The sequence below is a fragment of the Mauremys reevesii genome, linkage group 2 (genome assembly GCF_016161935.1).
Source record: "Mauremys reevesii isolate NIE-2019 linkage group 2, ASM1616193v1, whole genome shotgun sequence".
Classification (NCBI taxonomy): Eukaryota; Metazoa; Chordata; order Testudines; family Geoemydidae; genus Mauremys; species Mauremys reevesii.
In genome coordinates, this window is record NC_052624.1 from 44,126,245 (window position 1) to 44,144,661 (window position 18,417).

At 40.9% G+C, this 18,417-nt stretch overlaps 1 protein-coding gene across 6 annotated transcripts in view; it reads left to right on the forward strand.

Moving 5' to 3' along the window:
* Nucleotides 1-18,417, forward strand: part of CDK14 (cyclin dependent kinase 14) — a 543,695-nt gene that overhangs the window by 177,004 nt on the left and 348,274 nt on the right. For all 6 annotated transcript variants that reach the window (XM_039522181.1, XM_039522182.1, XM_039522184.1 and 3 more), the window contains one exon: nucleotides 6,138-6,232. In XM_039522181.1, the coding sequence (XP_039378115.1) occupies nucleotides 6,138-6,232 (95 nt within the window). The remainder of the gene's footprint in view (nucleotides 1-6,137; nucleotides 6,233-18,417) is intronic.

An 18,417-nucleotide genomic window follows, 5' to 3' on the forward strand; every position in this document is an offset into this window, starting at 1 on the left:
GTCATGACACACTTGGGTTTGCCTCAAACTGTTGGGTCAGATGGCAGCATGCAACTATGTGGTGCTGTATGCAAGGCTATGCCTTAGACCCCTACAAATGTGACTAGGGTCAGTCTATTCCCCGAGCAGACACAACTTAGACTCAATACTCACGATTCTGCTGCCGGTCCTCGGTTTGCTGACTTGGTGGAGAGACCCAGGTACCTTAATGAAAAGAGTACCCTTTGCTGCCCTGCATCCGTTGGTAACCTTAGTTCTGGATGCATCAGACCTGGATTAGGGAGCCCTCCTCAGCAATCTTAGGGCCTCTGGTCCCAGGAAGAACGTTCCCTGCATATAAACGTTAGGGAACTCCGAGCAGTATGTTTGGCTTGCTAGGTCTTAGGCAAGGTGATGCATGTCTTCACCTCGAGGCATCACATTTCCCCAGAGCCTGAAAAACACACTGGTGGATTGCCTCAGCAGGTCCTTTTCCTCTCGCTCTGAGCGGTCTCTTCATCCGGAGGTCATCAGTGTCATCTTCCAGAAGTGGGGGCTCCCCAGGTGGACCTGCTCGCCACCGGACAGAACAGGAAATGCCATAAGTTCCATTTGCACAGCAGGGGCTCCCTCTTCAATGCCTTCCTCCTCTCATGGGCAGACTGCCTACTATATGTCTTCCCACTGATCCTCTTGGTTCACAAGTTCCTCCTAAAAATCAAGTGGCACACGGTGAAGGTTATCCTGATAACTCCACATGGTCTCGTCAGCATTGGTTTGGTATGCTTCTGGATCTTACAGTGGCAGCTCCACTCATGCTCCCATCCTACCCAGACTTGATTTCACAAGACCATAGCTGGTTGCTTCATTTGAACCTTACTTCCCTGCACCTGATGGCATGATTGTTGCATGGCTGAACCCTGAAAAGCAGCCCTACTCGGAACAGGTCTGGCAAGTCTTGCTAGGTAATATCTGTTCCACCTAAAGCATCAAGATATGTCTCTCTCCTCTATTAAGGTCCACTTGGCAGCCATCTCAACCTTCTACCCTCCAGTGCAGCACAGATCTGTGTTCTCCCACAAAATGGTCAGGTTTTTCAAGGACCTGGAAAGACTCTACCCTCAGGTTTCTGATCTGATTCCACCATGGACTTAAGCCTGGTGCTGTAGAGGCTCATGGGACCATCTTTTGAGCTGGTAGCATCTTGCCTCTTACTGCTTCTCTCTTGGAAGGTCACCTTTCTGATGGTGGTCACCTCAGCCAGAAGGGTCTCTGAGATCAAAGCCCAGATATCAGCGGGGAGGGATAGCTCAGTGGTTTGAGCATTGGCCTGCTAAACCCAGGGTTGTGAGTTCAATCCTTGAGGGGGCCACTTAGGGATCTGGGGCAAAAATCAGTACTTGGTCCTGCTAGTGAAGGCAGGGGGCTGGACTTAATGATCTTTCGAAGTCCCGTCCAGATGTAGGAGATATCTCCAATTATTAAATATTAAAACTCCCTTATACAGTGTTCTTCAAGGACAAAATCCAGCTGCATTCCCCTCCAGCCTTCCTACCAAAAGTGGTGTCACAATTCCACAACAACCAGCACATTTTTTCTTCCTGTCTTCTTTCAGAAACCTCACAAGACCACTGAGGAATGTCGGTTCCATACATTGGATGTTAGGCAGGCCCTTGCCTTCTATATTGAGAATACTAAGCCCTTCCACAAGTCTATGCAACTCTTTGTAGCAGTAGCAGAAAGGATGAGAGGGCTGCCTCTGTCATCCCAAAGAATCCCATCCTGGATAACTGCATGTATCTGGGTTTCCTACGAGCAGGTGAAGGTTCCACTTCCAGCCATCTTGACCACTTATTCCATGAGAGCCCAGGCTTCGTCAGAAGCGTTCCTCACGCAAATACCAATCTAGGACATCTGCAGAGCTGCAACATGGTCATTGATTCATACTTTCACATCACACTATGCCCAGCAGGCCCATGATGATGCCAGTTTTGGGAGAGCGGTGTTGCAGTCAGCACATCCATGAACTCTGAGCCCACCTCCTGGAGTACTGGTTTTGAGTCACCTAGCATGGAATGGACATGAGCAAGCATTCGAAGAAGAAAAAATGGTTACCTACCTTTTGTAACTTGTCTTTTGAGATGTTTTGCTCATGTCCATTCCATGACCCACCCACCCTTACCCGTCTGTTGGAGTTGCCGGCAAGAAGGGACATATGTGTGGCTCTCGAGGGAACTAGAGCCAGTCCTAGGTATACCACTGAGGGAAAAATCTCCAGCAATTGTGCATGTGGCACGCACACACCTACCATGGAATGGACCTGAGCAACCTATCTTGAAGAACAGCAGCAAGGTTAGTAACTGTTTTTTCCCCTATGGATCAAGCTTATATTTAAAGGAAGCTTTTCTCTTAAAAATCTATATCCACAAGGCATCTCCACATCATTGACTGAAGAGAAATCAAGTGTCATATTCAGGTGCTTGAGTGGCTGCCACCTAGATAAACTTATCTTCTGGATAATGAAAGATCTCTTTTAAAACCTCTGCTTTTATTATCACATACCTAAGTCATAGGTCCTGTTAATAATTTTTTAAATTAGTTTTAAATGTGAACAGGAAAATGACTTCAGGCTAAATTCAACCCTCATATTAACATCATGAGTTTTTGTAGTACTATAATTTATGCTTGTGAGGGATTGAAATCAGCCTCCACACACATGTTCAAAATCACATATATTCTGTCGTCATCCAAAATACTTTCAGTTTATCTGCATGTTCTGTGTTTCGTGGCAGCTAATTTATCAAAAGAAACATGGTTTTGAACAAAAAAGAAAAATCATTTCTAAACATTTGAAAGCTGTGGATTGAAAAAACTGTTTTAAGGTCTTTAGATTTTTTTATATACAGTACTATTAACTTTAAAATGGTGGTGGTTGCTGTAACAATCAAAGGTTAATTTTAAATAGATGGGAATGAGTGGCCCTTCCTGTATTATAGAAAGATCTATAGGTATGGATTTTTCTCTTTAAAGTATTGCTGAAATAGACATATGAAACTGGATGTACTGAAAGGAAGGGGAAAAAACTCCCAATTTTGTGTATGCAGTAAAGAATTTAAATATAAACATTTGGGATTTCAGAGTTTGCATGGCATTTCAGATGATTTAGACTCCAAATTTATAATTTATAACAAAATTTTACAAAATTTAATATTAATAGAGGTTGTTTTGATTCTTTAGAAGATCAACCTCTGCAGCCTTTTCAACACAAGGCTATTGAATAAGAACCAGAAAACTAAACTGACTGGTATACTGTATTTTCCAAGATGAGTGAAAGGTACCATGTGAAATTGTGAAATGTAAATTAGTGTCCATTTTATTTTCATGTTTAATAATCAAAATTATTGTTAACTGCTAGCATCAGCAATTGGTGATTTTTTTCAAAGATTAATTGTGCTTGCGGTGTGCATTCTCAATATGACTTTTCACATTTTTTTGTGGTCTCTGAAATGTCTTGCAGATTAGCTTGCAAGTTTCATGCTAAAGTATCATAGCAGCAGTCTCTGGCAATTTGTGCTTGTGAAAGGTAATACAGGGAGTAATAGAACAACTTAAAGGGCCAGTTTTTAAAGATATATAGGTATCTAAAGATGCAGATAGCAGCTTTTGAAAATACCACTAAGCACCAATATGCATCTTTAGGTGCCTGAACACCTGGCTTACATCATCCTACACTGTACTGCGGACCCCAGAAGGGTACGATACTGCCAGGACTGTGTACACTTTGGTTCCACCTTTGGAAGTGGCAAGGATCGCATTGGGTTCTGGATCAGCAAGTTATCCCACCAGTGGTCCAGCTAGATCAGAGGGCCAAGATCCGATGCAGAGCCTTGTGCCACTTCAGGGGGACTAAAAGGACACCCCTTTGGCCAGATCAGAGGGCCAACCTGGGGTACTGAGGTATCACGGTCTGCAAAGGGGAGAAGAGCTGCCAGGTCTTTCTGCTGGGTCTGGACAGATGGTGACTGAGTAGTTTTCTTGTTGCTTTGGGGTTGTTCTCTCTCAGCATGGCCAGGCACTGGACCAACTGGGAGTTGTGACTGCACAGTAAGGGAGACGAGGCCCATCCTGCTTCTGTGAAGCTGGAGTCGGTAGCATAACAGCTGCTGATGCATGTGGCAGAGGTGCCCATCATGCAGAGGCAGTCAACACAGGCACCTCACCTGCATAGTCAGTAGTGAGCTCTTCCTCTGGCCATCTTACTGGTCCTGCCCAATGCAAGCTCTTCTCATCCTCCGCCTACTCTCAGTGGGGATGCAGCAGGCTTCCAAGGGGTGAGTGAATCAAATAGATAGGATTTTATACCAATATTGTTGACAGCTGGAATAGGGGAAAGTGAGTCTGTGGTTGAGGGAATAATTGTTGTTTGATTTTTATGGTAATGGATTACCTATCTGAGTCCTATAGCAATAGTGATTCTTAAGACCTCTATGTTATGGCAGCTGGCGGTGTTATAAAACAAACCAAAAACAAAAAATCCCAAAACAATACACAAGTAAATCTCAACATGAAAATAGGCAAACTACATATAAGAAAAGTATAACACAGTAAACCAGCTTCATCATATCCGAACAACATGGAAATCTAGTGACTTAACAAAAAAATACACACCCATGCCTGTTGGTAATGGCTCACTGGGAAGCAAGCCGATAGCAGACAAACCTTGTCTAATGGATCCTTCTCCTTCCAGTAATTACATTTTCATTTCAGTTAGGTTTTTGGTCCTTAAATTTAGTGGTTTTAGTTTTTCTCCCTCCCTATTCTCCTCTTCCCGCAGTGGAAAAGGGGGTGGGGGAATAGTTTAAACACAATCTCACTTTCTCTCTCAATGTTTTTTCTCCTTTTGCATTGATAAAATATAAGAGGAAGGGGGAGGGAGGAACCCAGAATGAATTTGGGACTGAAAATCAAAAACAGAAATTGAAAATTTCTGCAAAAACAAAAAGTGGTTTCTTTGACCAGAAATATTTATATCACATTACACCCTCATGTATGCCATAACTATGTATATTATACATATATACATACATACTTCCACATATGTATCAGAGATGCATTTCTACAAAGAGACACAAAGGATATATATGTAATTGTTTTCATAGACTATTGTACTGAAATAATGAAGATTGCAATAAACATTGTTTGGTATTCTCCTGCTGCGTAGGCTCTGTTTAACAAAATGAAGATAAATGGTGCAATTTTACAAGACAGAGCCCTCTGCATAATTTTCCTTATTTTCAGCACTTTCAAATTAATCATTTTCGAGTGTATTTTTAAAGGTGCAATATGAACCTCTACTCTTCACAGCTCTAGTTATTGTCAGTTTTGTTAGGTTTGTGTAAAAGCTTAGGTTAGATTCCCAGCTGTTGCTAAAGCCGGTGCGGGGGGGGGGGGGGGCGCTATGTTTGTTTGCACTAGCTGAAAATCTGACCCTTTGCTTTTTCACTGAACAAAGTACTGTAACTTGATTCAGTTATAGAAACCCAGGCAGCAGTCATTAAGAATAAAGATTATAAAAAGCCATACTGCATACACACACCATTAAAAGGCATGCTTTGACTGTGTGTGCAAACCGAAGAATTTTAGGATCAATTCAGAAGTGAAATTCTCTCTTGGAGGGCCCATTCCATAAGATATTTATTTCTTCTGGGAGGTGCTCAATGCCCTAAGTGCCATTTTCATCTAAGCAGGCCTATGTGATTACCTTGCCTATTTTATAGAGCAGATTAGAATCTTGAATTACATTTATTAAAACAGATTGGTTGGATTAGCTGGAAGTGATCCACCTCTGCATTTAAAGTTTTGTATGCCAAAAGTGAAACACAAACCTCTTGTGACTAAGAACAAAATCCTTTTGATGGCTCCACTGATACAAGAATATGGTTGAAATAGGTAACCACAATCTGGAGTGTTGAATGATGTTTATTTGATCAGCCTATCAAACATTCTACATTAGCTCTGCCAGATTCTTGCAGCCAATATTAAAAAAATTCAGACATAATTCCATCCGTTTCAGTAATGTAATTTAGTCTTTCATGGTTGAATCAAAGCAGTTAATTTTGGTGTTAATGCTGAAAGTTCCATCCTTTATTTTTATTTAGCCTACAAGCCCCAAGTTTGGAAAAGCAGACTCTTACGAAAAACTGGAAAAACTAGGAGAAGGATCATATGCCACAGTGTACAAAGGGAAAAGCAAGTAAGTGGGTTTATTATTATTAAATATGGGGAAAGGGTTGGCAAATATTTTATATACATGGGTCATGATCCTGCAATTGGATGCAGAATCAATGCATTCATGTGCAATGCCATTGACTTCAGTGCTAGTGTACAGGTCCTCTTGCACTGATCTGAGTAAAGGATTGTAACATAAGATATTATAGTACCTCTGTGCCAGGACATTTTAATATAGCTCCGCATTGTTACTTTCTTAAATAGGATCTCAGAATCTTGTACACTTTATCAGTCAATGGGTTACTCCTTCAGTATTTTCTCAATATACACATGAAAAATCAATCTTTCCAAGTATTTCAGCTTGTTAGTTAGGAACATTTAGAAAACCTTCCATCTAATTTGATGTCTTCTGAGTTGCTTACAACACTGGTAAACAAATATTGTAGTTTTATTTTTTCTTGTTCTTCTATAGTTTTTTTTGGGCTGAGATAGCATAAGGTGACCTAACATAATTATGCACTGCTGTCAGTTCATTCACAAAAGCAGATATAGAAACCCACCCTCAAAAATCGAGGTAATATTTACCCATTTATTTAAATATAAACTAGTGCATGGTATTTAAAGCAATAGCTGAGGAAAAGAATCCTTTTGGGACAGTAAATTTGCTTTGATTGTGAATGATGCTAAAAGCCTTTGAATTCAACCACTATAACCACATTCATTGTTATTTATTCCAGTTCATGTTTTGTCAGGGATCGTATCTTACCCTGAAGTAGTGCATTAATTTACTGTAGTATGTATAAATGAATTTTAATAATACTACTAATAAAAGAGCTCCTTGTGTATCTCTGAAAAGAACCTTATTCCAATGTCTCATAGAGAAAGGACACTTTGGGCTTGTCTATATAGAGCAGCAATGCGCACTGAAGGTGTGATTTCTAAAATGTACCAATTAAAACAGCTAAATTAATGCATGCTAGGTAACTTTTAGATCACTTCAACGGGGTCTACATGGATCGGTATAGCATGCAACAGGCTGGTGTGCTTCAGATATCCACCCTGCCAGTGAGCATTGCTACTCCATGCAGCCAAGCCCCAGTGTTTCCTATCAGAGACGAGCCTCAGTTTCATTTAATTCAGATGACAGAATGACTACTGAAAGGAAGAAGATAGCAGATATGTTAACATTGTATGCCTAATTTAATGGAATATGTAGTACTGCAAATAGTGCAAAATTAATCTTGCAGTGAATAGATAAATTTTTTTGTAGAGAATCAAAATGAGCCTGATGTCATCTCTCGATAGCTTTTAGACTAACAGGAACAAAAACTTTTGACTGGCTTGAGTAGCAAAGTCCATAGAATTATTTCTAAACATAAAATAAGTATGCACTTACCAAGTATATTCCTTGTGACATAATCGTGAAGAGAAGACCCAGCTTCTTCTTCCCTATCAGGCAGTAGAAATTTTGCTGTATCCATTAAGTATTAGAAAGTGTATTAAGTATTTGGAAGTCCAGTTACTCTATATTACTGTTTGTTTACATGCCTTAATAAATACCAGGCATATTTTCAGTAAACAGAATAAGTTTCAGCCTTGTGGCTTATCACTCAAAATACCCAGTAAAATCATAGCTTTAAAATGAGTGTCTAGCTATAATTATACCATACACATTGATTTCTAATTATTATGAACTAAAAAAACATTTGTTGGACATGTTCTCTTAAATCCATATAGCTGACCTAAAATTAATTTACAAAAATCTGATTCATTCAGTGATGAGCTGTGAATGTGTTTATAAACTCAGATTGGTTAGAAATATTCTATTTGTTTTAATGGAGTGGACCTGCAGATTTGTTATAAATACTTCATTGATTTTAATGGAGGCTGTATTGAACTTTTAACAAATCTTCATGGCGTTTCCATTGTAATCAACAGCAAATTAGTAATGTATTTGAATTCCAGAATCCGTATCATGAATTTTAAACTGAACTTGTTAATAATAGGGCTCTCAATTAATTGCAGTTAACTCACGTGATTAACTAAAAAAAAAAAATCATTGCAATTAAAAAAATTAATTGCAGTTTAATCACACTGTTAAACAATAGAATACCAATTGAAATTGAATATTTTCGATTTTTTTCTACATTTTCAAATATATTTATTTCAATTACAACACAATACAAAGTATACAGTACTCACTTTATATTCTTTTTGCTACAAATATTTGCACTTTAAAAATGATAAAAGAAATAGTATTTTTCAGTTCACCTTATACAAGTACTATAGTACAATCTCTTTATCATGAAAACGCAATTTACAAATGTAGATTTTTTTTGTTACGTAACTGTACTCAAAAACAAAATAATGTAAAACTTTAGATCCTACAAGTCCACTCAGTCCTACTTCTTGTTCAGCCAATTGCTAAGACAAACAAGTTTGTTTATATTTATGGAAGATAATGCTGACTGCTTGTTTACAATGTCACCAGAAAGTGAGAACAGGCATTCACATGGCACTTTTGTTGCCCGTACTTCAAGGTATTTATGTGCCAGATATGCTAAACATTTTGTGTACCCCTTCATGCTTTGGCCATCATTCCAGAGGACATGCTTCCGTGCTGATGACGCTTGTTAAAAAAAGTGTTAATTACATTTTTGACTGAACTCCTTAGGGAAAATTGTATGTCTCTTGCTCTGTTTTACCTGCATTCTGCATATATTTCATGTTATAGCAATCTTAGATGATGACCCAGCACATGTTGTTTGTTTTAAGAACGCTTTAACTGCAGATTTGACAAAATGCAAAGAAGATACAAGGTATTTAACCCAAGATTTAAGAATGATTTAAGTATGTTCCAAAATCTGAGAGGGGTGAGGTGTGGAGTGTGCTTTCAGAAGTCTGATGTGGAAACCACCAAAAAAAAAAAAGAAAAGAAAAGCAACCTTCTGCTGGTGGCATCTGACTCAGATGATGAAAGTGAACATGCGTCAGTCTGCACTGCTTTGGATTGTTATCGAGCAGAATCCGTCACCAGCATGGACGCATGTCCCCTGGAATGGTGGTTGAAGCATGAAGGGACATATGAATCTTTAGTGCATCTGGCATGTAAATATCTTGCGAAGCTGGCTACAACAGTGTCATGCGAACGCCTATTCGCACTTTCAGGTGACATTGTAAACAAGAAGTGGGCAGCATTATCTCCTGCAAATGTAAACAAACTTGTTTGCGCTTTTCTTTGTTCCAGTTCTAGTCTCTTGCTAGAGGACAATCCATACTGATTCCTGCTCCAGTAACTTGGTGCTTTATGGGTTGAACAACAAATTGACTTTGTGATGTATGAACATCCCACTTACACACCCCTAATTCAAGTTTGTTCCATTCCATGGTTTAAAAAAAGCAGCGCTGTAGCTCATAGACCTTTTAAAATCTGTGAAGAATCAGCTTCCCATCTGTTGTTTCATTTCAAAATCCAGTGTTTTTCCATTAGAACAGAAGCCTGCTTGCTCTTTCATCTGTGTATCACGTTGTGCTGTTTCACACATTCACATAAAAGGTGTTGGGGATCCTGTCCCAGTGCCAATTTAAATTTACTGTATGGGGTGTAAAGTGAATCTGTTCATGCCTATTTGAGAGATGAACTTTTTAAAGCTCCAGTTCAAGAAAAAGGGCTAGATAAGTTCATGGAGGATAGGTCCATCAATGGCTATCAGTAGGGCCCTACCAATTTCACGGCCGTGAAAAACATGTTACGGACCATGAAATAAGACCTGCCCTGTGAAATCTGATCTCCCCCATATCAGCCGGGCTAGGATGGGACAGGACTTCTCTCCTCATAACAGCTGTGCAGGGAAAAGATAAGACCCTCCCCCACAGGCAGCACAGAAGTGAGGGTATACCACTTCTGTGCTGCAGCAGTCCCAGAGCTGGGCTCTGCACTGCTTCCCCCGGGGCTCTTGCCGGAGCTTGGGACTCGCTAGTTCTGAGGCTTCCGCCTGTGCCCACACACGACTTCTGCCGGGGCTCGGGGCACCCGAGCTCTGGGGCTACAGCTGCCTCGCCCACATGGCTTCTGCCTGGGCTGCTGCTTGCCCCCCGCCCCACGGGTCCTGCCAGGGCTGGGGGCTGCTGGCTGCCCAGGCTCCTGCAGGGGCTCGGGGCTTCCACCCCCTACAGCTCCTGCCCGGACTCTGGGCATTCAAACTTGGGGCTGCTGCCCCCTTCCTTTCCCCTCCCACCCCCCTTGTGGCTCCTGCTGGGGTTGGGGTGCCTGGACTCCAGCCGGGACTAGGGGCTTCCACCCCCCTGCGGCTCCTGCCTGAGCTCAGGACCTGGGCTGGGGATTCCACCCCTTGCAGCTCCAGCCCCTGGAGCTCCTGCCCAGTCTCACGACTCGGGGCTTCCACCTCGTGGCTCCTGCCATGGCTGGGGCACCGTTTTTCAAACTGGCCGAGGCCCTTGGGCATGGGCCCCATGGGCCCATGTGTTAATCCACCACTGGCCCTGACTAGCAGCTAGGAGCCCCCAGGTGTGGCACTCCAAGCAGCACTGGGGAGATTGGACCTACCTCCACCTCCGGGAGTCTGCTCCAGCACAGAAGTGAGTATGGCAATCCTGCAACTCCCCTACGAGAGCTTTAGGACCCCCTCCCCACAATCCCCTTTTGGATCAGGGCCTCCACAGTTACTACACCATGAAATTTCAGATATAAACATCTGAAATCATGAAACTGACAAATTTTAAGACCCCCTGGCTGTGAAATTGACCAAGGAGAGCTGTGAATTTGGTAGGGTCCTAGCGGTTAGCCAAGATGGTCAAGGATACAACCCCAAGCTTGTGGCAACCCTATACCTCTGACTGCCAGAAATCTGGAGGGGAAGATGGGAGGATCGTTCTGTACACTCTGCCTGAAGCTCTGATACTGGTCACTATTTGACACAGGATACTGGGCTAGATGGGCCATTGCTCTGACCCAGTTTGTCAGTTTTTTGGTTACCCAAAGACTAATGGCGCACATCTGGTTCAAGAGACTGAAACTTGAGTGGCTGGTGTTAAAGGAGGATATTAATTTGATAGGCATCACAGAAACATGGTTGAAAGATGATGATCAATGGGACACAGTAATACCGGGGTACAAAATCTATAGGAACGACAGAGTATATCGTGCTGTAGAGGGAGTGCCATTATATGTGAAAGAAAGCATACAGTCAAATATAGTAAAAGCCTTAAATGAATCAAACTGTACAATAGAATCTCTGTGCTTGAATCATAACAGTATAATAGGAATATACTATCGACTACCTGATCAGTATGGTGACCGTGACTGTGAAATGCTCAGGGAGATCAGAGAGAGTACAAAACCAGAAAACCCAACAATAATGGGGATTTCAGTTGTACCCAGATTGCCTGAGAACATGTCACCTCAGGCTGAGATGCAGAGATAAAATTTCTAGACACATTAATGACTACTTCTTGAAAAAGCTAGTTGTGAAATCCACGAGGGGAGAAGAAATTCTTGATTTAGTCATAAGTGGAGCACAAGGTCAAGTCCCAGAGGTGAATATAGCTGAACCACTCAGTAATAGTGACCATAGTGTAATTCAGGGGTAGGCAACCTATGGCACGGATGCTGAAGTCGGCACACAAGCTGATTTTCAGTGGCACTCACACGCCCGGGTCCTGGCCACCAGTCCGGGGGGCTCTGCATTTTAATTTAATTTTAAATGAAGCTTCTTAAACATTTTAAAAGCCGTATTTACTTTACATACAACAATAGTTTAGTTATATATTATAGACTTATAGAAAGAGACCTTTTAAAAACATTAAAATGTATTACTGGCACTTGAAACCTTAAATTAGAATGAATAAATGAAGACTCGGCACACCATTTCTGAAAGGTTGCCGACCCCTGTGTAATTTAAATATAATATCATTGGAAAATGATGGGTATTCCAAATTGTGCCTTCTGGGAAGTCATGGGATAAGAGGGAAGGTCCTCTCATGGATCAATAACATCATTGGAAAATGGGAGGAAAATGCCAAAGAAACCCACCACACTAGCATTTAACTTCAACAAGGGGAAGTACACAAAAAATGAGGAGGCTAGTTAAACAGAAATTAAAATTAATTGTCAAAAGTGAAATATCTGCAAGCTGCATGGCAACTTTTTAAAAACACCATACTAGAGGCTCACACTATATGCATACCCTAAATTAAAAAACCATAAGAGGATAAAAAAAAGCCAAAAAACCACCACAGCTAAACTGAGTGAAAGAGGCAATTAGGGCAAAAAGACATCCTTTAAAAATTGGAAGTCAATTCCTAATGAGGAAAATAGAAACTCTGGCAAGTCAAGTGTAAAAGTATAATGAGGAAGGCCAAAAAAAAAATTTCAAGAGCAACTAGCAAGATATACAATATATATATATTTTTTGCTATTAATTTTTAATTCCATCAGAAGTGGGAAGACTGCTAAACAATCAGTGGGGCCACTTTATGATCAAGGTGCTAAAGGAGCATCCAAGGGAGACAAGATCATTGTGGAGAAGCTAAACGAATTCTATGCATTGGTCTTCACTGCAAAGGATGTGAAGGCATTTCCCACATCTAAGCCATTCTTTTCAGGGGACATATCCGAGGAGCTGTCCCAAATTGAGGCGTCAGTAGCGGAGGTTTTGGAACAAATTGATAAATTAAGTAGTAATCGATCATGAGGACAAGATGGTATTCACAAAGGAATTCTGAAGGAACTCAGATATGAAATTTCAGAACACTAATTGTAGTATGTAACCTTCAGCTTAAATCAGCCTCTGCACCAAATGACTGGTGGATAGCCAATGTGATGCTGATTTTTAAAAAGGGCTCCAGAGGCGATCCTGGCATTACAGGCCAGTAAACCTAACTTCAGTACCAGACAAACTGGTTGAAACTACGATAAAGAACAGATTTATCAGATATGTAGATGAACATAGTATGTTGGGGAAGAGTCAACATGGCTTTTGTAATGGGAAATCATTCTTCATCAGTCTATTAGTATTCACTGAGGGGGTCAACAAACATGTAGACAAAGGTGAAAGGGTGATCCAGTAGATATAGTATATTTGGACTTTCAGAAGGCCTTTGACAAGGTTGCTTATCATAGGTTCTTAAGCAAAGTAAGCAGTCATGGGATAAGAGGGAAGGTCCTCTCATGGATCAATAACTGTTTAAAAGACATGAAACAAAAGTAGGTATAAATGGTTGGCTTTCATAATGGAAAAAGATAAATAATAGGATCCCCCAAGGATCTGTACTGGGACCAGTGCTGTTTAACATATTCATAAATGATCTGGAAAAAGGGGTAAACAGTGAGGTGGCAAAGTCTGTAGACAATACAAAATAACTCAAAATAGTTAAGCTCAAAGTAGACTGCAAAGAGTTACAAAGGGATCTCACAAAACTGGGTGACTGAGGAATAAAATGGCAGATGAAATTCAATGTTGATAAATGCAAAGTAATGCACACTGGTAAACATAATCCCAACAATACTGTATCTTCATCAATGACTTAGATAATGACATAGGGTACACTTATAAAGTTTGTGGACAATACCAAACTGGGAGGAGTTGCAAGTGCTTTGGAGGATAGGTTTAAAATTCAAAACGATCTGGACAAACTGGAGAAACAGGCTGAAGTAAATAGGATGAAATTCAATAAAGATAAATGCAATGTACTCTACTTAAGAAGGAATAATCAGTTACCTGCATACAAATGGGAAAAGACTGCCTAGGCAGGAAGATTGCAGAAAGGGACGTGGGGATCATAGTAGATCACAAGCTAAATATGAGTCAACAGTGTAACACTGTTGCAAAAACCCAAACATCATTCTGGAATGTATTAGCAGGCATATTGTAAGCAAAACACAAGAATTAATTATTTCACTCTATTCTGCGCTGATTAGTCCTCAACTGGACTATTGTGTCCAGTTCTGGGTGCCACATTTCAGGGAAGATTCTTCAGTTTGTCCTGAAATGTAAGTCCAGAGAAGGGCAACAAAACTGATTAAAGGTCTAGAAAACAAGACCTAGAAAAATTGGGTTTGTGTAGTCTGGAGAAGAGAAGACTGAGAGGGGACATAATAGTTTTCAAGTATGTAAAAGGTTGTTACAAGAAGCGGGAGGTAAAGTGACCTCTGAGGATAGGACAAGAAGCAATGGGCTTGAATTGCAGCAATGGCAGTTTAGGTTAGACATTAGGAAAAACTTCCTGTCAGGCTGGTTAAGCATCAGAATAAATTGCCTAGGGAGGTTGTGGAATCTTTGCCATTAGAGATTTTTAAGAGCAGGTTAGACAAACACCTGTCAGGGATGTTTAAAACAAACATAAGGAAGTACTTTTTCACACAACGCACAGTCAACCTGTCAGACTGGTTGACAGTGGATTTTGTGAAGGCCAAAAGTATAACTTGGTTAAAAAAAGCGTTGGACCTATCCTCTGTGAACTTATCTATCAATGGCCATTAGCCAAGATGGTCAGGAAGGCAACCCCATGCTCTGAGTGTCCCTAAACCTCTGACTGCTAGAAGCTGAGACTGGACGATAGGAGAATGGATCACTTGATAAATTGCCAGTTCTGTTCACTTTCTCTGAAGCATCTGGCACCAGCCATTGTTGGAAGATAGGAGACTGGGCTAGATGGACTGTTGGTCTGACCCTGTATGGCCATTCTTATGTTCCTTTAAAAAAAAGGGGGGGGGTGAGGTGGGGGCAAGACAGTTTAACCACGCTTGGAAATAAATTTAGTTGAGTTTTACGAACCTGAAGCTGAGGTTCTAGTGTGAAGCAAACTAATGCAGATCACCTTTCTCTGGTAAATTTTGTATTTGACATTGCGCGGTTGGCTCAAACGCTTTCTAAAGTGTATTATTCCAGCAACCAATACTGTGCTAAGGACTTCACAGCAAATAGGAAGACACAGTTCTTTCTGCAATGCACTTTTCTAAGACCTGATATTGGAAAAATTACATACATACATAATGTTACACACATGAGGAGCCCCTGCATTTTGTGGTGTGGGTGTCAAATAGGGTGACCAGATGTCCCGATATCTGGGTGGTTGTCCCATGTTCCAATTTGTCCCAATATTTTGCTCCACCGGCAGCACTTGGCTTTTTTTTTTTCTTTTTCCTCTGCCGGTGGACCCCCCACCCCCCCATGTGTCCCGATATTTTCTTCATCTCTTCTGGTCACCCTAGTGGCAAACATTAAGGAAAGGTGTCTGTGTGAAAAGGAGAAGGAAGAGTGAAATATGACTCCCAAGTTATGGGGCCTGGCCACAGGGAGAATGACAGTGTTATCAATAATAACATAAGATAGGCAAAGTAGAGAAGGTTTAGGAGGAACATGGAGTTATAGCTACATTAACATTGCCCTTCCTTCCCACACCACAAGTCATTATTTTAGCTCAGTTAGCCATTACCTTACAGCCATTACCTTACATTTTACAAATGTTAAAACACTCTTTTCTTTGCGTTTAAGGTCACATTGTGCTGTTTTAACATCTCACCTTGATTGGGAACAGGTTTTGGGTTAAAGTGCTAATGCTGAAAATGATTTGGGAAATAATGTACACTACGTCAATTGACTCTTAAGGAAATTGGTGAAGATTATGCTTTAAGTCCATCAGTAAGACCCAATCTAATATTGCAGGTTGTATTTGTTTTCTGTTGTGCTCCCATACTGCTAGTGTTACAGCTCCACAGCATTTTTCAGCAAAGATGTCTATAGCAAGAGGCTCAGAAATGCCAATTGTAATTAAAATGGGAACAAAGCCTACAGAGGTGACAGTATCTTCATGTATATTGCTTCTCACACTGAGTTTTCAGATTGCTCGCTTGAGGAGAGTGAGTGCTGCTTAGCTGTAAACAAAAAAGTCATGCAATTTTTTGCATCTCTACTCTCCATGCTGTTTTCATTTTCTTTTTGTTGCTTGATTCTTGATCCTTCCCCCACCAGTTCTTTCATGTTTAAAAAAAAAAATTCTCCCCACTTTTCGAGTCCTCTGTCAATATAAGCATTTTTTTAAACCAACCGCATTTTGTCCCCCCGCTACCTTTTGAAAAACCTTCCCAAGTGGGGTGTTCTCACCTGCCTCTCTTGCTGTCTTTAAGAAAGTCCAAAACCTCTTTGCTCCCCTCCAATCCAACTACTGGCATCCCTGAGTCTCTCTTGTCACAATAAGAATGCCCCAGGCCCAGTCAGTTTTCTTTCAATGAGCTACAGGTACTCTTGGGATCCCCTTTCATTGGATGGACTCCAGCCTTCAGATTCTCAGTCATTCATTAGACTTTGCACAGCCCCCCTGCTTAGGGTCCACTGTCTTTGCCCCCTCCCCGCCTTTCCAGTGAAAATCATTCTAATATCTATCCTCTCTATGGTCCCCATCCTGTAATGAGCTCTGTGTGAGTGGACCCTGCGCCCATGGGGAGCACTGCTGCTTTTAGTGAGGCTCCATTGAGGGGCACAGGGCCCACCCACATGGAGCTCATTGCAGGATTGTGGCTTACATGAAATGACTGCATCTGTTCTTCAGTGCAGCACCTGGGGGGCAATAATCCAGGTCAAATTTTCTTCCCCGTTTTTTTCAGAAATGGAGCAAAATACAAGAAGTGCATTATTGCATCATGTGTTAATATATTAAATACACTAAATACATTGTGGAACCACAAACTTTAAAAACAAAAACTGCTTGAACTCTGAAGACACATTGCATTCTAAGTTATCAATATGCACCTCCCAAAAGCTTGAGACTTCAATTACAAATGAGTTTTCTGACCCTGCATGGGTTGGCTGGGATGCCATTATTAACACTGACAAAAGAGGAACCCAACATAAGATTTCTGAGACTACTTCAAGTTTTCCAGCCTGTTGCAGCTCTGATTTAGAAATTTTTTAAGAAATGCAACATTCTGCGACAAATTCCTCCTCCTTATATGGAGAAAATTTGCTCAGATTGTTGTGAATTTAGTTGCTTGTGACCCTGTATTAAGAGATTGGCTAAAGCAGTGTGGTTTGTTTGGCTTTTCGAGTTCCTTAGTTGTCATGTTTTGCCTTTCCAGAGGTAAAGCCCTTTGTTAATTTTGATATTTAGTATAAGTTTTGGATTCACGAAGAGCAGAGCACTCAGTAGCTCCCTGACCCTCACCTATAAACTTCAGTGGGAGTTGCTGGAAGCACAGCATAACTGAAAATCAGGTCAGTTATTTTGTTAAATATGGGCTTAAGAGCCTAGTTTTAGTCAAAAAAATTTTTTCCCAATTTTTGCCTCTAGCGTATTTTACACTTTCCAAGTTTCCCAATGTTGCTTGTTAAAATTACCTCCTTTTCCCCCTTTAAATTCTTGTCCCGATTCTAAAATGGTGAGGGGAATTTAATAATAATAATAATTAAAGCAAAGGCCAAGCTCACAATCTGCAAAATCTACATACTGCATAAGAGCACAAAGTTAGCTAATTCCACCCCTTCGCTAAAATTTGTGGTAGCATGCATGCTAAATCAGCAACTAGGGAAAACTGTCCCCATGTTTGTAACATGGAATTTACAGCAGGCCAGGGGGCCAAACCTTGCCTTCCTGCTAAAACACATTACTTCACTGTGCAGAGATAGGGCAGTAACTCAGCAAAATTAGGTTACGGGCTAGTTTGGATGACTGATATCTCCTTCCTTAACTAAGTACTGTTGATCCAAGGCTGCAAAGGATTGTGAGGCACCTGTAAGGTATTTTTTTAGGAACAGAGGAGAGAGACAGACACAAGCTAGCTTGCTATTAAACTGGTTGACGTACCTACCTGCTTGGGAGGGCAATTATTTTCTACAGAAATAGCAGAACAACCATTTGTTGCTCAACTGGCCTTTGCACAAATAGGTCAATATATTTTGCTGAGTTCATATGTTAGTCTTCACACTCAGAGCTAGAGATTCCTGCCCTGCACATTCACCACTTACTTTTTGTCTCTAATAGTAACTAACTTATTGTTTGCTGTATAAAGTCCTGTCTGGAAGCCTGCTTACCCCCACATGTTGGCTGGAATCTAGCATCGCACTCTGAGTTGAATGTTGCAAAAAACAGCCTGTGATAAATCTGCTGATAATACCATAGAAGAATGATGCAGGTGTCATCTCATTTCTGCGTGACTAATGTTGTGAACATTTTCAGTTTTGCTTCTAATCAGCT